Source organism: Chiloscyllium plagiosum, chromosome 19 (assembly GCF_004010195.1).
Source record: "Chiloscyllium plagiosum isolate BGI_BamShark_2017 chromosome 19, ASM401019v2, whole genome shotgun sequence".
In the NCBI taxonomy this organism is placed as follows: domain Eukaryota; kingdom Metazoa; phylum Chordata; class Chondrichthyes; order Orectolobiformes; family Hemiscylliidae; genus Chiloscyllium; species Chiloscyllium plagiosum.
In genome coordinates, this window is record NC_057728.1 from 27,167,315 (window position 1) to 27,186,839 (window position 19,525).

The 19,525-nt window shown below is 40.5% G+C and overlaps 2 protein-coding genes across 2 annotated transcripts in view; one reads left to right on the forward strand and one right to left on the reverse strand.

The window, feature by feature from the left end:
- The window catches only part of LOC122559621 (metalloproteinase inhibitor 3), a 32,524-nt gene extending 14,593 nt beyond the window's left edge, over positions 1-17,931 (reverse strand). Inside the window, exon 1 of the mRNA XM_043709415.1 lies at positions 17,620-17,931. Coding sequence (XP_043565350.1) covers positions 17,620-17,749 — 130 coding nt within the window. The 5' untranslated portion in view covers positions 17,750-17,931. The remainder of the gene's footprint in view (positions 1-17,619) is intronic.
- Positions 1-19,525, forward strand: part of LOC122559429 (synapsin-3-like) — a 265,554-nt gene that overhangs the window by 173,496 nt on the left and 72,533 nt on the right. The window lies entirely within an intron of this gene.

The following is a 19,525-nucleotide window of genomic DNA, read 5'->3' on the forward strand; positions in this document are numbered from 1 at the left end:
TGTCCATGAACAGGAAGTGCATTCAAATGTTATTGCAAGATGGCAGCCCAGAGGAGCCAGCAATGAGCTGGTCACTGGGTCCCTGCTCAGAATTGCATGATGGGAATTTTCAACATCTACTTTCCTTGCAGCTGTGAGAAGCTAGGAAGCTGCATATTAATGAGGCAAGGTTTGCAGTTAATGCAGATGACAACAAGCATAAACCCCAGTAATAGGTATCTCACCATCACCCAGCACGAATGATGATACCTCGTACTGTATTTGAATATGCAAAAGGTTGTTCCTGACATTGGGAAAGGCCTCAACCAATATCCGTCACGATTCTATCAGATTTCTCTCCATAGCCCACATTGTACAGGCCCCTATAAGAGTCTAACCTGTATTTCTCCAACACTATTGAATGCTTCCACAAATCTTTAAGTTGTCCAACAGGCTATTTTGTAGTCATTTACTGCTTTCAATCTTTTGAAATCTTTTTATGACCATAAGAAATAGGATCAGGAGTAGGTCCTTCAGCCCTTCGAGCCTGCTCTGTTATTCAGTAAAATCATGGCTAGTCCGACATTCCTCCTGTTCATTTTCCTGCCTTTTTTCCCATAACTCTTGATTCCCCTACTAATCAAGAATCTATCTTTCTTAACTTTGAACATACCAGAGGGTGCTGCCCCCACAGCTTTCTGTGGCAAGGAGTCCCAACGACTCTCAACCCTCAGAAGAAATTCCTCATCTCAGCATAAATTGATGCCCCTTTTGAGAGTATGTCCCAGGTTCTGGACTCTCCCATGAGGGGAAACATCCTGTCAGCATTTATCCTGTCAAGCCCCTTAAGAATCCTGCACATTTCAATGAAATCCCCTCTCGTTCTTCTCTCATTGGATCTTATCTGAACTGCTTCCAACAGAATCACTGTAATTTCAAAAATTCTGATCATACTGGCTCATTCATAAACTTCCTGAGCTGGTGAAAAGTCATGGGAAAACTTGGATAAAACACAGAAAATAGCTGATGAGGAGGAGGAATGAAGCCAGGGCATCTCTAGGAAGAATTCCCATTGTAACTGCAGGCCCAGCTGTGCTCTCCCTCTTGGGTTACTGTTTCCAGCACTAATCCAGCTGCTATTCTGAGCCACTCTTCTCAGCTATGTGATTTAATCTAATTTCTTTGTTGATGTAACGATAAAACCTTCGTCAAGTCTTGCCATTTGTGTCGGAAAGTGTGATGCTGGAAAAGAACAGCAGGTCAAGCAGCATCCAAGGAGCAGGAGAGTTGATGTTGTGGGCATAAGCCCTTCTTCAGGAATGCAGACTTATGCCCGAAACATTGATTCTCCTGATCCTTGGATGCTACCTTACCTGCTGTTCTTTTCTAGCACCACCCCTTTCGACTCTGATCTCCAGTCCTCACTTTCTCTTACTTGCTGTTTGTTTGTCTACTCTTCACAAATTTGCTTATCTGGGCAAACATTGCTGTACACCCTTTGATCCATTGGGAGAGAATCTTCACTAGTCCGTATAGTTTAGAAGAGAAAATAGCTTTCTTCCTGAATTAGCAAGTGCATGCATCTCAGTGAGCATACACAGGCTACCGTGTTTGCTGCTGGTGAAAATCACTGTTTGAGGTTTCACATGAACATATCCCCCATAAACTGTGAAACTTTTCTGCAATTATTTATCTTGGTCAGTAAGGAAAACTTTATTAATTTGTTTCTTTGTCATCCATCAGAATACACTTGCTTTGCTGTATTTTCTGAGTACAGTTCACTCAAAACATTTGGCGTGAGTGATTTCATCAGAAATGTATGTTTGATTCCAGTAATGCATACCCTTACAACAACAACTAGATCTCTGTGAGGAATGACAAAGGGAACTGCTGCTAAATATAAAGTAAAAATGCCCCTGTCAGTTGGAGAAACTGGAGAATAGTATATGGCTGTTGCAGAGCACCAGTAGTTGAAGGAGGAAGCTGGGAACAACAGTGCCTTTTTGGTGCAGAGTGAAATTTGCATTGTTAATTCTTTTGAGAGACTGAAACTGAGCCAAATACATTACTACTATGTTTAATTCTTTCAAAAGCTAATCAGCTTTATAACCTCATGCTGATGAGTGGTGTTGAACAAACTTCCAGAAGTGTTTTAAGGCTTATTTACATCCTCTTCACTAATAAGCAAGGCTTCCTGTAGTTCATTGAATTACCAGGGCACAGCACCATTAGTTCCCTGCTTGAAACATGCCTGCTGTTTACCCAATCTGCAATTTGTCTTTATTGGCTCCTTCGGTGTGCTTGTGTTCGGTCTCCCTCATTTGCCTGCTTTTGCAGAAAGCCTATATATGGTAAAGATATAGAAGCACACTGTCCTTCACGAAAGCTGCATTTTAAGTAATTTGGCCTTTATCCATTAACTGGTGCCTGAGTCTAGGTAAACAGTGAAATTTAAAGCAATAAACAATTTTACTGTTTCTATCACTGGATCTCATTTCCATTCCCAGAGCAACACGAGAAAGGATTTCCATGCTTGCAGTCAAAGCCTTGCCGTTTTGGTGATATGCATTAAATCAGATTAGCAGCAGGTAACTGGTGGCTGTCTCTGAGTGCAGCTGAGCTTCATATATCAATCTAATTAGCCAGCACAAGTCACATCACTTTATACCCAGGGATGGGTGGAAATTACAAACACATGCAGATTCATGTAAAGAAAGAAAGTGCAAAGATTCTGAACAATGAAACCGCTCAGAAGCTCGTCTGCATGAAGGTTACAAAGACAGGAATTTCAATTACAAGTTGTAAGTTAATGGTCACTTTCCCTGGCACAGACGCCACAGGCATGAAATATTTCTAAGTACAAAGCCTGGAAAAGGAGGTACTGCCCCTTTAACACTTCGCAGGGAGCACAAAGATGTACAGAGCTCGCCTGCACCCAAACTGGATACAGTTTAATGGATCAATTTGAATAAGATGAAGGGGACATTGGGTTTCTTGCCTCATTTTGCAGTTGATGCCACCTTCCTGTATGACCCAGTGCTGTTTCTTTGGAAATATGATGTGGAGGTGCTGGGGTGGACAAAGTAAAAATAAATCACAGCTCCCTGATGAAGGAGCAGCACTCTGGGAGCGAGTTCTTCCAAGTAAACCTGTTGGACTATAACCTGGTGTTGTGTGATTTTTGTCTTTGGAAATAGTGGTGCCTCAACTTCGAGTTACACTGAAGAATCCACTGAGGCAGTAGGTCAGAGAACTCTAGATGAGCTTTAAGGCCCTCTCAGACATTTGAACTAGTGAGGGCAGAGAGACAGAGATATTTTGAGACTCTAAGTATTGTCATTAGTTCTGCTAGGCAGTGTTGCCTCTTGTAAAAGACACAGGACAGGAAATATCGTTTGATGGCTGAATCTCCTCAATACACCCCTTCTGGTTTGTTGTACAGGTTTAGCATCCAACTAGCAATGAGGATCCTGTTTTCCTCTTCAAAAACGTACTGCATTGTAAAATGGGACTGACACCCTTTGTTTCAGTAACTAAAACTTTCCTCTTGGACTATAAACACATGATTTAATTTGAACTGGAAACCATAACCTTTGTGGGAGATGTAATGCAATGTATTGTGACTCCTGTCGTCACACTCCTATTACCAGGTGGCAATAACTCCCTTGTACTGTGATGTCATGGTGAAACTGTTAATTACACAGAATGTAATTCTCACTGTGATACAGAATGAAGTCCAGGTCAGGACTGTTCCAACTAAGCACAGCATCTTTGCTTGGCCAATTTATGTATCTGAATTAAGTGGCTTGTTTGTGATAGACTACTTTATGGAAAGCCTCAAGTTCATACACAGTTAATAATGACAGAAAGGAAACAGCTTTGTTTCCTTTCAACTGGCTTTTGTCTCAATATCCAACCAAGGTGAGTCATATTGACAATATGGAGTTTAGAAGGCAGCAAATCCAATTAAATATTTAATAACACTCTATGTTACTGCAGTGGGTAATGGAACCTCTCTTTAATGTATTAAAGACAGGTTTTTTTTAAAGCATTTAATTCTGACTGTTCTTTCAGGGACACTTCTTTAGAATTATCCTCCAATTGAGTACACATTCATTCTAGCCCATTACCTCCAGCCATTTCAGGTTATAACTAATCATTGACTCAAGGCATTTTAGATAGAGCTTTCTAAAAGAATGAATTTCTACCTTGCCCTTTTATTTTTATTTTTCCCTATATAAACTTGTTTCCCTTTCAAAAGCTGTTGGGAACTTTGCTTCCTCCATGATTTCTGGTAGAGAATTTCATGTTCTAATAACCCCTTCTATATCAGAGAAAACAATTCAAACTTTTCTCCGCATTCTTTCAAACCACCACCTAAGTTTAAGCCTTCTAGTTACTGACTCGTTAATGGAAGCAGTATGGATTACATCGACATCAAGTTAGATTAGATTAGATTAGTTTACTTACAGTGTGGAAACAGGCCCTTCAGCCCAACAAGTCTACACTGACCCTCCGAAGAGCAACCCACCCAGATCCATTCCCCTACATTTACCCCTTCACCTAACACAACGGGCAATTTAGAATGGCCAATTCAGCTAACCTGCACATCTTTGGACTGTGGGAGGAAGCCAGAGCACCCAGAGGAAACTCACGCAGACACGGGGAGAATGTGCAAACTCCACACAGACAGTTGCCCAAGGCGGGAATTGAATCCGGGTCTCTGGCGCTGTGAGGCAGCAGTGCTAACCACTGTTCCACCGTGCCGCCATCGCTAGCCTTATTATCTAATGTCAAAAGAAAATCAGGGGACTGTCAATTTGCTTTATGCTATTGCTGAAGATCAATTTGTGTAACTTCGCTGAATGGAGCTGAGGAGAACAGACCTGGTTTTGATGAAGTCTGTTCCTTGATGATTATAGCCAGTACAAGCATCCGCGTGGATGAGGTAGGTTAAGGAAGGATATGGTGATTACGTTGTTATCTAATGCAGAACCCAAGTGATATTCAATGGTTGAGAGCAGTGAAATGTCAGCTAAGGGTGAGGGAAATGGGTGGTTGTAGGTGATAGACAGCAATTGGTTTCCTAGGCCTTGACCTGAGCCATACGATTTGTTGAGGGCAGAAGGGAGTATCTTGAGCCAAGGTCAATTAGACTTCACTACCTGTGTATCTAGCCTGCATTTGGAACAGGATATACCTAGGAATGGTAATAGTAATGAGAAAAGTAGCTAATAGAAATAAAAGGTAGGGCATTTCTTCTGCAGTATATTGGACATTGTCTTAACTTGACATTAGATATTATTGAAGAGAAATTTGAGACCTGACTGGCCTGAGATTGAATGAGTTTTGGCCTGACTTGTGGATGAATTATTGCCAATAGGTCTGCCAAATGTTTCACTTATGATTGTGTTTTGTAGTGATCATTCCTGTACTGGGGGTATTAAGAGTTAATACAGTAGCGCCTCGACATACGAACGACCCCGTTCATGAACAAATCAGTTTACGAACAGGATTGTATGTAAAATTTTGCTTCAACATACATATGAAATTCAAGGTACGAACAAAGATACAAACGTAAAAAGCCCGTGTGCGACCATGTGGTTTCATTGTTCTGCTTTGCTACGCGCTTGTTGAACGAAAAAGCTCTCGGGCCCCGAGTGATCTCATTCAGTTTGTCTTTGGCGCGTGTGCTGTGAACAGCCGTCCAAGCATTTTTACACTATCCGAACAATGGGAAAAATTGATTCAGTTTGCGAACTTTTCGGTTCGCGAACCGGGTCCCGGAACGAGGCGCTACTGTCCTGTGGTACTGAACACTGGAAATGGTGTATTCCATCCCTGATGCATATTTATCAATCAGTGTGATTTTCCATGCTGTCTGCAGATCGGGAGTCTGAACATTTGTTTATTTTTATCGCTTCTTTTGCTAATAACCTTTGGTCCCATTCTGAAATAGATGTGTTGCTCTACTTGATATAGAATGTTGGAAGAAGTGCTAAACGTTTCGATCTGTACAGTACATGACAGGGTGGCAGCTGCTTTCCTGAATGCAGTCTCTATTTAATGCTTTGATCTGCTTTTAGAACTGGAAATGATTAAATAGGCATCAGCACCACCTTTGGGCGTTTGGAACAGGCTCAGCTTCTGGAATAGATGCACGATACAACTTCCTAGTGGCTACAAACCAGAGTGAAATCTTTTCCCTTTAATTTGCCCCATTTTGCAGACCTGAAGGTGTTGACTGTATTTTTGGCTATTAATCACAGCTGCTAACCACTCGTTCAACAACACCTGATGCAAAGGATCATCATCATTGCATGATTGTCAACAGCAAATGTTGGCAGGCTTATCATCTGTGGAGGGCTTCACAGTAGGTCTAATCCTGTTCTCATTTAGCATTACCATTCAAATAATTCCAACAGGGATGACTAAATATCAGCCCTGAATAATTGTATCTGCATTGTTCCACTCTGTTGTGACACCTGTATTGCCTCACAAGCAGAGACAAGCTACATCTTTCCTGAGCTATGTATTTGAGAGATTAATTCAGCTTTGACTCAAGATCACGTTGATCATATTGGTATTACCTGCAGCATGAATGAATCAATCCACTGCATCTGTACAAAGACAACCAAAGATTTCCAAAGAATATTTTTCATCCTTTGAACAAACCAGATTCCATGCTTCCACCCTTCTTAAATACATCATGAAATAATATGGACCTACCACCCTATCTTTATTCTTTTGTAAGAGGAAGATATGAATTAGTGACTCTGGGATCGTGCTCACCAGATGAATTCCATTGTTAGCCTCACCAAAATTTGCAGCATTAGTGGAGATCTCTGGGAATGAAGCTTTGGTGTTGTGGATGCATTTACTGTGCCCTTAGAACACAGGTGAACCTTGGCTCCTATGCCATAGATCCTGCTTCTTGAGGCCACTTGAGAATTTATAAACATATTTCCTTTCCCCTCACTCCTCCATCAGTCCAGCCTTTGACCCTGAAATGGAACCGTGGCCATATTGCCATTGTTCAGGAGGCAATTTTACTCCATCTCAATTAACACTGACCTCCAGACTTACTCCAGGTTCCTTGGAGGCCTTGGGAGTGAAGCCCTCTTCTCAGCTCCATCCCCTTCATCAGCAGGACAGTTTGGGACAGGTGTAGAATTCACCCCTAACAAGTTCATTACAAAATCTCTGCAACACCTGGACCTGGTGTTTCTAGGTACTGGGAAAAAGTGAAGACTGCAGATACTGGAGATTAGAGTTGAGAGTGTGGTGCCTGCTCCTTGGATACTGCCTGACCTGCTTGGCTTTTCTAGCACCACAGTCTCGTTTCTAGGTACTGGCAAAGTTTATGAGCAGAATGTGGCAATTGGAATGTGGTGACCTACCCCGATTTCACCTTTCCTTTGTTTCATTTTAAATGTAAGTTGAAGAGAATAGAGTAAGAGGGAAAAGCATTTGCAGCATATCTTTTCCTCATCATCACCTTCTTGAGGGCAACTAGGGATGTGCAATAAATGCTGGCCCAGCCAATGATGCCCACGTCCCATGAATAAAATTTTAAAAATCTTCATTGGTCACATGTGTGAGAAATACTGGGAGTTTTAAGTTCCTACCCTGCTGGATGACAGTTATTTTCTTTTAAAAATAGCATGTTAGAATTGGAAACGTCACAACTCAGTGAGGGTGAAAGAGCTCTTGATTCACTCAACAGTTTGTCCAGACACTAGATGAGGAGGACGGAAGGATAGATTATCCTGGCTGACCACTGGGGCAGGGAGTTCCAGTGCCTCTGTATCAATACAGAAAACATGAAGCTTACCTTCTCAGTGCCTCATGATCGGGACAGTGCATGTGGCAGCTCTGCTCAATTCAATCTAAAAATAGCAATGTGGATCCCACACAGGCCTGATGAGCATTGACACTGCCAGCATTAAAAATGAGTCCAATGCCTGATGAACTGGGCTGCTTCATTCGTGGTTGTCAGGGGTTACAGCTGTAATGAGGCTTTGGTTCCTGTCCACTGTTTTTTGGGCACTGCTGACTGTTTCTGCCAGGAAGGAAGCCTGCAAATTTCCTCTGGTAAACTTTAACCAACTACGTGCTTTATTTTAATTTTCTTCAGTCAAATCTTGAGCCTCACCAGCTACTGGCATGGATGGAATTCTGACAGGCTGCTGTTACTTACCACAGCAATGTGATGGGGAATGAGGAACCCTGTGTAGTAGAAGGAGGTGGGTTTATAGCTAACCCTGCAGGTTCAAGCTTCAGCAGCCTGCATCACTCCATCTCGATGTCCTTTTGAAATAATAGAGTGGACGTGTTATCATTCCACGTAATCAAAAAATAAAGTACTATTTAAACAGCTACTGTGTCATACTGAAAAGCTAAATAAATAGTGGTCTTCCTGCCAGCATGAGGAGCACACAGCCCTTCCCTCTTATTGCCGAAACCCTGGTGTGTAGGTATTTGACATTCCCACCGCACATCCATGCTTAAAGGGGAAACCAGTATTGAGGTGTGTGCAATCGTGGATCACAAGTAAAAGCTCTGTGGCTCTTTGGCACACCCCTCAGCACCTGCCTGGCTGAATTTCAAAGCACGTAGTTACAGTGATCTCATCTGTAAGAGGAATGGAGAGATTAGTGTGGTATTTCCTGCTGAGGGGCATTCTTCACATTTAGTGCCCAGGCTTCCCATGGCTCATTTAGGCTAGACAAATAAACAAGTCACAATGGGCATGTGCCAGAATACAAATGTCTCCATTTCAGTCAGTCACCTGAACAACCTTGAGCTTTTAGGAGACACTGTTCAATCTGGAAAGTGATTTGTTCATACTTCAACTGTAAAGTTCAACTGACAGGTGTGTTAGGGCAAGGTATAAGAGGGATAATACAAATGAAAAGAATCTAGGAGAGAATGTGTGTGTAATTGCACACCCCTATCCAAAGCAGCCTAGTTTCCGGTCTGCACTCCTTAGTCCTATCCACAGTTTTTGGGGCATTAAGTTGGAAGGCCACTTTTCCAGATTTTCTCATGTAGCCAAGCCTGTACAACAAAAGATGCTGGGCTGTCACACACAATAGCAGACAAACTGAGAACGTGCTGGTTGTAGGAACTTCCCTGTTGCTAGTGCAGTGTAAATGAGAGCCATGTGGCCCAGAGCACAGAGGTAGAGGAACTGAATTTCTCAGAGTCCTTATTGGTTTACGGTAATGTGTTGGTGAGGTTTTGAAGTGGTGGGGTGGGGGAGGTGGCATTTCAGCTTCTCCCAATAGGAATGAGGAAGGGTCTCCTTTGAATTTGGAACATTCAGATTCTGTCCTAATGCAATCTCCTTGGCCACCGTTTCAATGGCTGACTGTGGGTCAGTGGCTCAGGCACCTATTGAAAGAAAGAAGGAAAGTTGCTCAAATTTATCCAACTCCGGATCCCATTACACCAATGTGACATGGCTGTACACATGCTCTGAGAGGGGCAGTCACTGCGAATTTCCTGGCTGGACAAGGCAGGTCAGAAGCTGTTGGCAGGATGAGGTCAGTCCTTCGGAATGAGAATGTGGAATCAGCAAAAAAAGGACCACACTGCTGGTCTCAGAACTGGCTAAGGCCACCTATGTTCCAGACTCTGCATATTCCCCACGGCCAGGAGAGGCCCTGGGAGGGGCAGCACGGTAGCTCAGTGGTTAGCACTGCTGCCTCACAGCACCAGGGTCCCAGGTTCAGTTCCAGCCGTGGGCGACTGTCTGTGTGGAGTTTGCACATTCTCCCCGTGTCTGCGTGGGTTTCCTCCGGGTGCTCCAGTTTCCTCCCACAGTCCAAAGATGTGCAGGTCAGGTGAATCGGCCATGCTAAATTGCCCCATAGTGCTAGGTACATTGGTCGGAGGGAGCCTTTGTCTATTTACCCTATCCACGCCTCTCATAATTTTGTAAACCTCTATAAGTTTCCAATATCTATGTCTGAAAGCACTTCACGCTGACCCTGTCTGAAACCTGCTGGGATCTGAACCCTAACTGATACCTGTTACAAAGTCCTTGACTCTGCTGAGGCAGATATTTAATTATCTCTATCACAGCTTATTGAAAGGAGTGTGCTTGCAATTGTTGGGTCTTACTGGGATATACAGTAATGTAGTCCCCACTGGTAACATTGCTGTTAGAAACAAGTTTGAAATGTCAAGGACGTACAGACTGATCTGTTGAAGCAACTTTGCTAAGGCCTCTGACATACATCCCAGTACATTCTGTTATGGAACTGGGTATAGACAAAGCCATGCAGCACCCTCTGTCATATACGCTCTGTAGCTTCACAAGACCATTTGTTTCAGCTGCATATTAAAATCCAGGATAATGTGCAGAACTCAGGCTCTTCAGCTGTACATGTCAACATTTCTGTAATATCTGACAGCAAAGAGTTTTGGATGTTTTAAAACACCAAGGTGCTCTACAAATGCATGTTGTTGTTTTTGCATTCGGCATTGGTTTCAATGGGGGTGATCTGTGTGGTGTCAAAGCAGACAGATACTTTGGGTAGTCATCAAACCATCCTTACGACTAATAGTGTCTCAATCCTCGGAGCTCATACATCTCCAAATTCTCATGATGCTGTGAAATATTTAGGTGTCATGGATGAAGTGGAAATATTAAATGTAATATTCTCTTGTGTAATGTGTTATCATGTTTCATAGTCAATTAAGATTACATGCAATTTTGTGGACTTTATGAATATAATTCACAATTTATTTTTATTCGGAATTACAGCTCTGATTCCATTTGAGAATTCTAGTTGTGGTGATTCTGTATTGTGGACTGCACCCTGATCCACTGGAACTATAGAATGTTAGACCAGATAGCTACTCTCCCCAGCTTAGAAAAAATTGAAGAGACTTCACTGTTACTGTTGTATGATTGGCAATGGGCAAGTTACCAATCACTCCCATCCCTTCTTGTGACCAGTGGTTGTGGGTGCACAGTTGAGACTTCAGTCACATTAGCATTTCCTCCTGTTCTTCATGCTACGATCCCTATTTCTTCCACATCACTATAACGAAGGCTTCTGCACAGAGTTAATGAGCATCATGGCTAGTGATTTTGCAAAACCAAATCAGAAAGAGTGGGGAGTGGGAGAGCTAATGACCAGAACTGTTAGGAGGACATGGACAAAAAACAAAATCCTGCAGCAACCAACATCATTTTTAATCTTGATCAGGGATTCATACATTGCCCAGTGCACTGATTACTTTATGTGCAGGAAATAAATTTTGTACTGTAGGTAAAGCTAGCTGGTTGCACAAGCTTGAGCAGTAAAAGCTTGGTTTTGTTATCATTTGTGTTGAATGCCAGAAAGCTGGAGCATGCAGGTAAATACAGGGAGAGCACATTACTGTAAGAACTGAAACCAGCTACAATCTGCAAACATTGCTGGACTGTTGCATTTTTGAGGTCCTGTTAATAGTTTCTGTTGAACAAACTGGAGCCTTTCATCAGCACCACCCTCCACATAGCTGCTCCTTCTCTCAAATGCTGTGAATATTTGGACATGTTTACACGGTGTGCCATTTGACCCATCATATTTCAGCATGAGAAAGAAACTTAATCTTTCAGATAATTGGCCCTTGAATGAATTGAACCCATTCACCAGCACTACATTGTCAATAAAATGAGACATTAAGAATATCTAAACTTTCTTTCGGATAACTTTCTAAAGAGAAAGTCAGTGGAGTATATTTTGGAAACGTAACTTTAACTTGAGACAGAGTTACTCTGTCTTTTGGGACATCACTAACTCTCTAACTGTTGTGGAGGTAAAAAAATTCCTTCTGTTACAAAACCCTGTGCAGTGATTGTGTTACTGCTATCCTACCACTAGTATATGTACACTAGTTTGTCATTGGAATAAGAAATTAAATTTAGTAATATCTAGACTAATGCAAAATTGTCTTTAGGAACCCAAACTAAAATAACAGATTTCGTGTTGTCCAGCTCCAGTCAGTCTCTTTCATTTCCTGTCTCTTGTGAAACCAGTCTGATTTTGATTTTCTTTGATCTCTGATTTCTTTTTGCATGATCCCAGTCTTTCATCATTTGGTCCTCCTTCATTTCAATGTTTGATCAGTCTCAGGTTAAATCTGGAGATCTAGTTACTTGAGTCACAGACCAGGAGTGCCCTTTTAAAATCACTGTCACCTACCTAAGTACACATATAACACATACAAATTGGAGTTTTTTGCCAATTCTGGTAGTTCCCATTTCACCAGTGTTCCCTACTCCAACCTTCAAACAATACCTATCATTTGAAATTATTAGATTGTATTAACTCATTCAGAGTTCCTTCATATCTGCGACTCAGGAAGGATTTAATTCAAGAAGGTGACTGGAAAAGTTTTTAAAACCTTTATAGAGTCATTGGCAATATCACCATTTGCAAACCACAAATTCTAGTGAAGACAATGAGTCTTGTTTGGCTGTACTGGACTATAAGAAATTCTGAGCTTATTGCATATTTTGATATTGTAACTGATTATTTCTTCTGCACCACTTCAGTGAATAAACAATGGTTCCACTGTGTTACTTTAATAAAACTATTCAACTTCAAAGAGGGAAGTTTCTCAGATACAGTGGAACTTAATTGCTAACATGTTGATTTGAAACATGGAATAATATGTAGCTGAAATATTTTTATAATACAAGAAGGATGGCATGGACCAAACAGCACCTGTGACAAGGGCAAGACCCAAGCTAAACCATGTTCCAAAATAGTAATAAACTGTGTAAAGTGAAATACAATGTTCAGACAGTATCAAAACCTCAGAAATGAAACTTGTTTCTGTTAATGCTGTTGTAAACGAGTTGTATCGCAGTCCTGAAACATTCTCAACCTCTGGTCTTCCTTAGAAGGACGTGATCAGCTAATATTACAAAGTATGAATAATGGCATATAAGACATGAAACCTGCAAAAATAAATGGTGCTGCATACTTTGCCCTGTTGAGATAACCACAGATTTATAAATCCTATATCCAAAGAAAATAAGTACTGAAAGAGTTAAGCTGCATATCAACTGGATTTATTCTTCAGTGCAGAGAAATTACTAAATTATACTTTCCGGCAAATGAGATTAATATGTTTTGAAATAGATGATTGACCAAGAGTGGAGAGACTTTGAATAGAAGCTTTGAATAATTTAATAACAGTTAAATCAGATTACTAACTGGTTTGCCAAGCCTTGTCTTGCCTGTCTACTTGTATGTCTAGTCCAAGATTCACTCTCTTGATTCCTAACATCCAAAGTCTGCTATTTACCTTTCTCCCATAAACCCTTTACTTTGTTCCCTCCCTCTGAGCCTCCATGGGTTTCATCAGGAGGTAGGTTGTTGGGAGTTTAGGAGCCTGAACTACTATTTTTGAATTTTGTGATCATTCACATTGGATTGTGAGGCACATACAGATTCTAAAATTGACAGGGCTGCGAAGTCTTTGAAATGCTTTTTCTCTCTTCCATCTGTAGCAGATCCATAATCTATTTTTAATAGCCTTGTCTTCTGTTATTTTCTATTCATTGTCATCAGCTTGTCAACAAATGTCTAAAAACAACACAAATGTACTGGCACTGTTGACCACTTGGTCTTCATTTTGGGAAAAGAGCTGTCTGGATGTCTGGACATAAGTTTGAAGTCTTAATTTGCCTATTTGCTGTACAAAGACTGGACAAGAAATATAAAGATAAAGATGTGAATATCCAGTATAAATGTTATGATCTATGCTGCTCTGTTGCATCCACTGTCTCTGCAACTAACAATGATGAGAAACTAAATAGGATAGTGTGATAGAGCAGCAACATGTGACGTGAAGAATATTAATATTTGAGTTCATGAGAGCTTAGCATCAGTTACAACGCTTCAGTAATGTGGTTAATAGAGATCAGGCCATCCCTAATGGTTACAGAATCTCCAGGTGAATTTGTATTGATGTGAATCCTGTATTGTTGGTAGGAAGACATCATGCTGTTGGGTTTGAGGAGGCGTGGCATGGAGGATACCTAGCATGACGTCATTGCAGTGCTAGTACAGATCTACTGTACCAGGGTGATTGGAAATAGTGAAGGGAAGAAAGTTTGGGAAAAATACATCAGTAAAAACTTACCCAAATAATGAGTGAAAAGGAGAGGACGAGGAAGAATTATCAGTTATTACAGCATCACTTCACATAACAAGTGTGGTGATGTTCTTTTTAAAAAGATTTATATTAATGTAGGGCTCTCAACCCTATTATTCTTGGTAAACAACTTAGATTGCAAATTCCTCTAATCAACAGCAGACAATTATAAGTACTGATTTTAACTCTGGGTGAGTCAGATGGTGTGTAAGAGAAACCTACTTGTTCATCTAGTGTTAAAAGGCCTATTAAAAATTTCTGGATATTATTTCCATTTCTCTGATATGCCTCCTGATGATTGACACATGGTGCAGAGGGCAGAAGTGGGAGATTTGCAAGAGGCTGATATTGCCTGGTGACCAAGGTCCATTTTCCAGCAGGGTAGCTGGGAAAGATGCGAGGTGACTGCAATCATGAAGGGTGAAGAGAATGACTCGGGGAGAGAAAAATCAAGATTTCTATTTTGCTTTGGGTGCTACTCCTGCAAGAGACAAGCAACCTTGATGAAAATAAAACATAACTGGTACTGCACAGATTGCTTCAAAGCCAGGAGTAAACATTATGTCATGGTGCAATGCCATTACCAGGGTATGACCTTTTCATTTTAATGTGGCTTCCAATTTTTCAGATTAGGATGTGGCAAAAACTACTCTTGCACCTGACTTAGTCTAAACCCTTGTCCCTAGCAATATGTCTTGTGGTCTTTTCTAATCAAATATAGGCACAGTCATTGCATCATTTATGCCTCCAGTACAAAATGACCAGACCTCTGGTTATGCAGTCTTAGGTATGCACTTTTTCAGGAGTCTCTGCTGCTCTTCACAATGATAGTAATTTGTAAAGCCTTAAAATTGAATGAAAACTTCAAGCAGTTTCACAGAAATCTTGAGCTTGCACTTTTATTTAATGCTTGGACTATGGGTATCGTGGAAGAGGTTGCCTTTGATTTGTCTGCCTTTAGTTGCCCTGAGAAGGTTGTGGTGAACCTCCCCTGGAATCGTGGTAGTCCCTGAGGTGATGGTACTCCCACATTGGTAGGAATTTGATCCAGAACCGAAAAAGGAATAGGGATGTCTGGACAAATCAAGGAAGGTATATGTTGTAGTGGTGAAGGATCTACACTGTGTTGTCTTTGCCCTTGTTGGTGAAACCCCAGATTTGGGCCATGCTTCTGAAGTTACTGCAATGTTTCCTGTAGACACTGTAGCCATTGTATGCCTGTGAGTGGAGGAGGATAGATGTCAAAGCTCAAATTGTGAGGAAAACTATTAATAATGTTGGCTTTGTGCACAAGGGTCCCTAATACTATGTGAACTTTTGTCTCCTCATAAAGGGTTTAATAGTTCTTCACCTCAGAATTCTATAGATCCTTTTTTTACTTTCCTCCATCAACGATGGGAATAACCTTTTTGTTTTACCCATCTCTATTGGTACATTTTCATTTAACTTAGTTCTCAAGGTGAAAGTGAGGACTGCAGATGCTGGAGATCAGAGTCAAGATTAGAGTGATGCTGGAAAAGCACAGCAGGTCAGGCAGCATCCGAGGAGCAGGAAAAGCGATGTTTTGGGCAAAAGCCCTTCATCCTGATAAAGGGCTTTTGCCTTAGTTCTCAAGATGCTAAGATTCAACAATCCATTGAAAAATATATCAGAAGATTTGTGGCAGCTACTAGAACACTAGTACCTGGAATCACTGGTCGATGAGGGACATATTCCCTTCCAGTTTCCATTCAAAGGTTTTGTTGTTAATGGGGAATATTAGATGTAGGTTAGTTGCTTACCCACAGTTAGAAAGGGAGACAAAAACCAGGCTAAGTGAAATATCCCCAGACTGAGTCATGAACCAGTTTATTGAAATATGTGAGCAGTACACACAAGTTTCAGTTGTGTGACAAGAAGAAGCCAAAGAGGATGAGAAAGAAAATACTGAGAGTCAATATTTTTTAACAAATGAATATTCTGATCACTGGATTCAGAAGCAAACCTTGTATTTATGCAGTGCTTGCCATATCCTCAGAAACACTTTATAAGCTTTCATACCTAACAGTTGCCCAGACACAGTGAATGCATTAAATTATCAGTTTAAAATTGTTTAAGGGTTCAAAGAAAGAAGGAATGCTGGCTAGATACCAATTCTTCACATAGGGCCAAAGATCTGTTACATCTGTCTCAATCACTGGAACAAGTAGATTAACTAATTATGTACCTACCTTTTTAACAAAAAAAGGAGACTTGCACATTGTAATCTTAACCTCCTGAATCATACCATGTTAGAATCACTTTGGTGTTTGGGGAGTTAAGTAATAGATCTTAACACTTTGGTTGTTACTGCTGGACTTCAGAACATGAACTGTTTGCCATTTATCAAGTTTCAATACCCATCCCATCTGATTCTTCATTCTGGACAATCAGTTGACACTTACCCATTTTATGTTTGGATTCTCTCTGCTTAAAGTTTCCCTGCCTGTCCTATTCTGTTTCACTCCCAACTCAAAAATGTACCATAAATTTACAACGGCAGGATTATAAAGTCTGCAGGAACAAGGTAATGAGTGGTTTCAGAAAAGTACAAATTTTGTATTTTTTTAAACATCATGTGTACATGGCACTATGCTTCATCTGACTGTTCAGTTCTCGCTGAAGCATGTTTTTTAAAGCTTTTAGTTCTGCACAGAACAGGAAAAAGGTGTGCAATTACACCGTTGACATGAGACTGTTGAGCCAATTAGAGAAATTGCTTATATGTTGAACACAATTGTTCCAGAATACTCCACTCGACAGAGTTCTAATATGTGAGTGAAGTAGCTGAACCCTAAAACATGTTAAAAATAAATTTAACCTGTCTGCCACACAGTGCGTCAGGATGGTTACTTTTAGGTAGTAAATATTTAAGAAGACAGTTCCCTCTATGACATAGCTGTAAACTTACTGAGGTTTAATTTGAAACAAAAATGATAGGCGAGTGTTGCATGTTCAAGCTGACACATAAAATCTCACCATTCAATACACCACATAAAACGGGCCAGGAACAATGAAGTTAATTATTTTACTTTTAGTCTAATAGCATTCTGTTCAGAATCATATTTTACTCTGAGTCACTCCGAGCTATCAGGAATCAAATGGTTAACATTTACAACACTTCTACAATTTATCAAAGGAAGCCACTGCTTCAAGGCCAGTTAGAAAATGGGTAAAAGCAAAAAGGATGAGATATAAATATTGCTAAAGAAAGAAAAGTGATGAAAGGCACAAGTTGAGTTGACCTGGATTAGAGAGAAAGCTGCCATGGGATTCCCCTGCAAGTCTGAAGTGATGATTTGAGAAAGAAGTAATTCCTGTTAAAATTACATTTTCCTAAAATCTCCTTTGGTAGAATCACTCTCAACTCCAGCACCTTTTACCATATTACCCCTTTCTTTTCCACCACCACCACCACCATCACCTTGCCAATAAATAAGAAGAGATGCTCCTTACCTATGTCAGAGTTGCAGAAAGCGTCCTGGGGATGGTTTGGCATGCAAGTGCATGCCTCCGTTAGATCATTGAGTTGTATACTGCTCAGAGCCAGCAGCACACTCAGAGCTGCTGTGATAGAAATCGCCATTCTGTCTGAAAAGCTCTCTTTTTTTTTGGAGAATGAAATGTTTGATGAATCAAGAGTTTGAGGAATTGAACAGCAGTAAGGGAAACTATGTAAACTACGTTGTTTTAATGTTCTAAGGGATGACTGTTCATTCTTCCTCTGCTCCCTCTCTCTGTTTCTCTCGCCTGCTGACTGAGAGAATATAACTACCTACCATGTATTAGACAAGTGACAGGATAGTTCAGCCCACCCCCTTAATGTAGCAGCCAATTAACAAGTAGCAGATGGTTGTGATGTCAAAAAGGAGTGAGTGGCAGGAGTGGGAATCTGGAATATAGAAGGACATCCTAATGTTTCTGCGATAAACAGCTGCCTTGTTAGCAATTGAAAAGGGGAAACAAATGAACTAATTGTGAAAGGAACAGACCTGTAGAAACCCAACTTCAGACTAAGAGGGGTGTGTTAAACATTAAGCTAAATTGTTAATAATTTAAATATAAATAGCCTGGTATTGAAAACAGTCCTGACTTTGTTCTTCCATCTACTGCATCTCTCACACCTTTTTTTCAAAATTCAGTGGATTGTGATAACCCTGAGGAAGCTGGGGCATCATTGTGTACGTATAAAAAAGATGAAGAGAGTGAGAGGGTGGGAAAGCAAGGTGGGGTGCACTCCATTCCTGTTTAATTGTGTGTCTCCCAGCAAGTTAACAATGACAGGAAGGAATGAGATTAAATATTTACAAATTGAGGAGTGGGAGTCCCTGCAGAGACATCTGTTGTACATACGCCAGAGTGTTAGCTGGAACCGATGTGGTCAGTTTGAATGTCTGGTGGGGATGAGAAATAAAGTGATTCCTGAGAAAAGGGAGCTGTGCACAAGTTTCTTGAGGTTAACAAATGAAGACAGTGTGCTTTTCACTCGTGTGTCATTGTCCACAATGTATATGTACATCTGTCTGCAGTGTGACTAATTTTTGTCCGACTAAGAATTAAATAAATATATTGAGTCCGTGGACACTATTTTTGCCAGTTTTGTTTTGCTTTTGGCAATAAAGTACAGAAAACCTAACTGTGATATCACATACATCCCTGTTCCAAAAGTGATAGAATGTTGCTTGGTATATAATAAGTCAACTACAGCATTGCCATAGTTAGTTTGTATACATGTAATTTTTCAATTTTTTTTAGCTTATAATGGAGCTTATATTTATACAATAATTATATTCTTTCTTGTTTACTAATTTTTGGGGGGCATGGTGTAGCACATGAAAAGTCAATGCCAAATGTGACCAGAGTTAAAGGAGGAGGAGCACACAGATGAAATTCATTGCAAAGTCATACGTTCATAGTTCTGTTGTTTCTGTTGCTTTGATCAGCAATTATATTGAAAAAGCCAAAACCAACTTGTTAAGCAGTGCTTACACTTTTCTGCCAGCATTGGTATTGCACTGTCTCCACTGGTGAAGGGCAAAATTACACAATTATAAAAGGGAAAAGTTTACATGAGGTACTTTTTATAATAAACATCCATATAGGGTGAAAAATTGCAGAGAGATAAGATCCCTATTACTATGAAGTCTTGTGTGGTATGGTTTACTGTAAGGTTGGGGATTTTTTTCATTTCATTTTAACATTTTTATGCAATAGGTTTGATATGAACCTTGATTGATTCCCGGCTGAAATTTTACTACAATTTCCTTTAGAAATTGAATTTCTCAGTTCTGTCCATTATCTTGCTGAAATCGTAAATGTGTAGCTTTCATTTTGTAATATGTCACTTTGTCTACATGCTTAA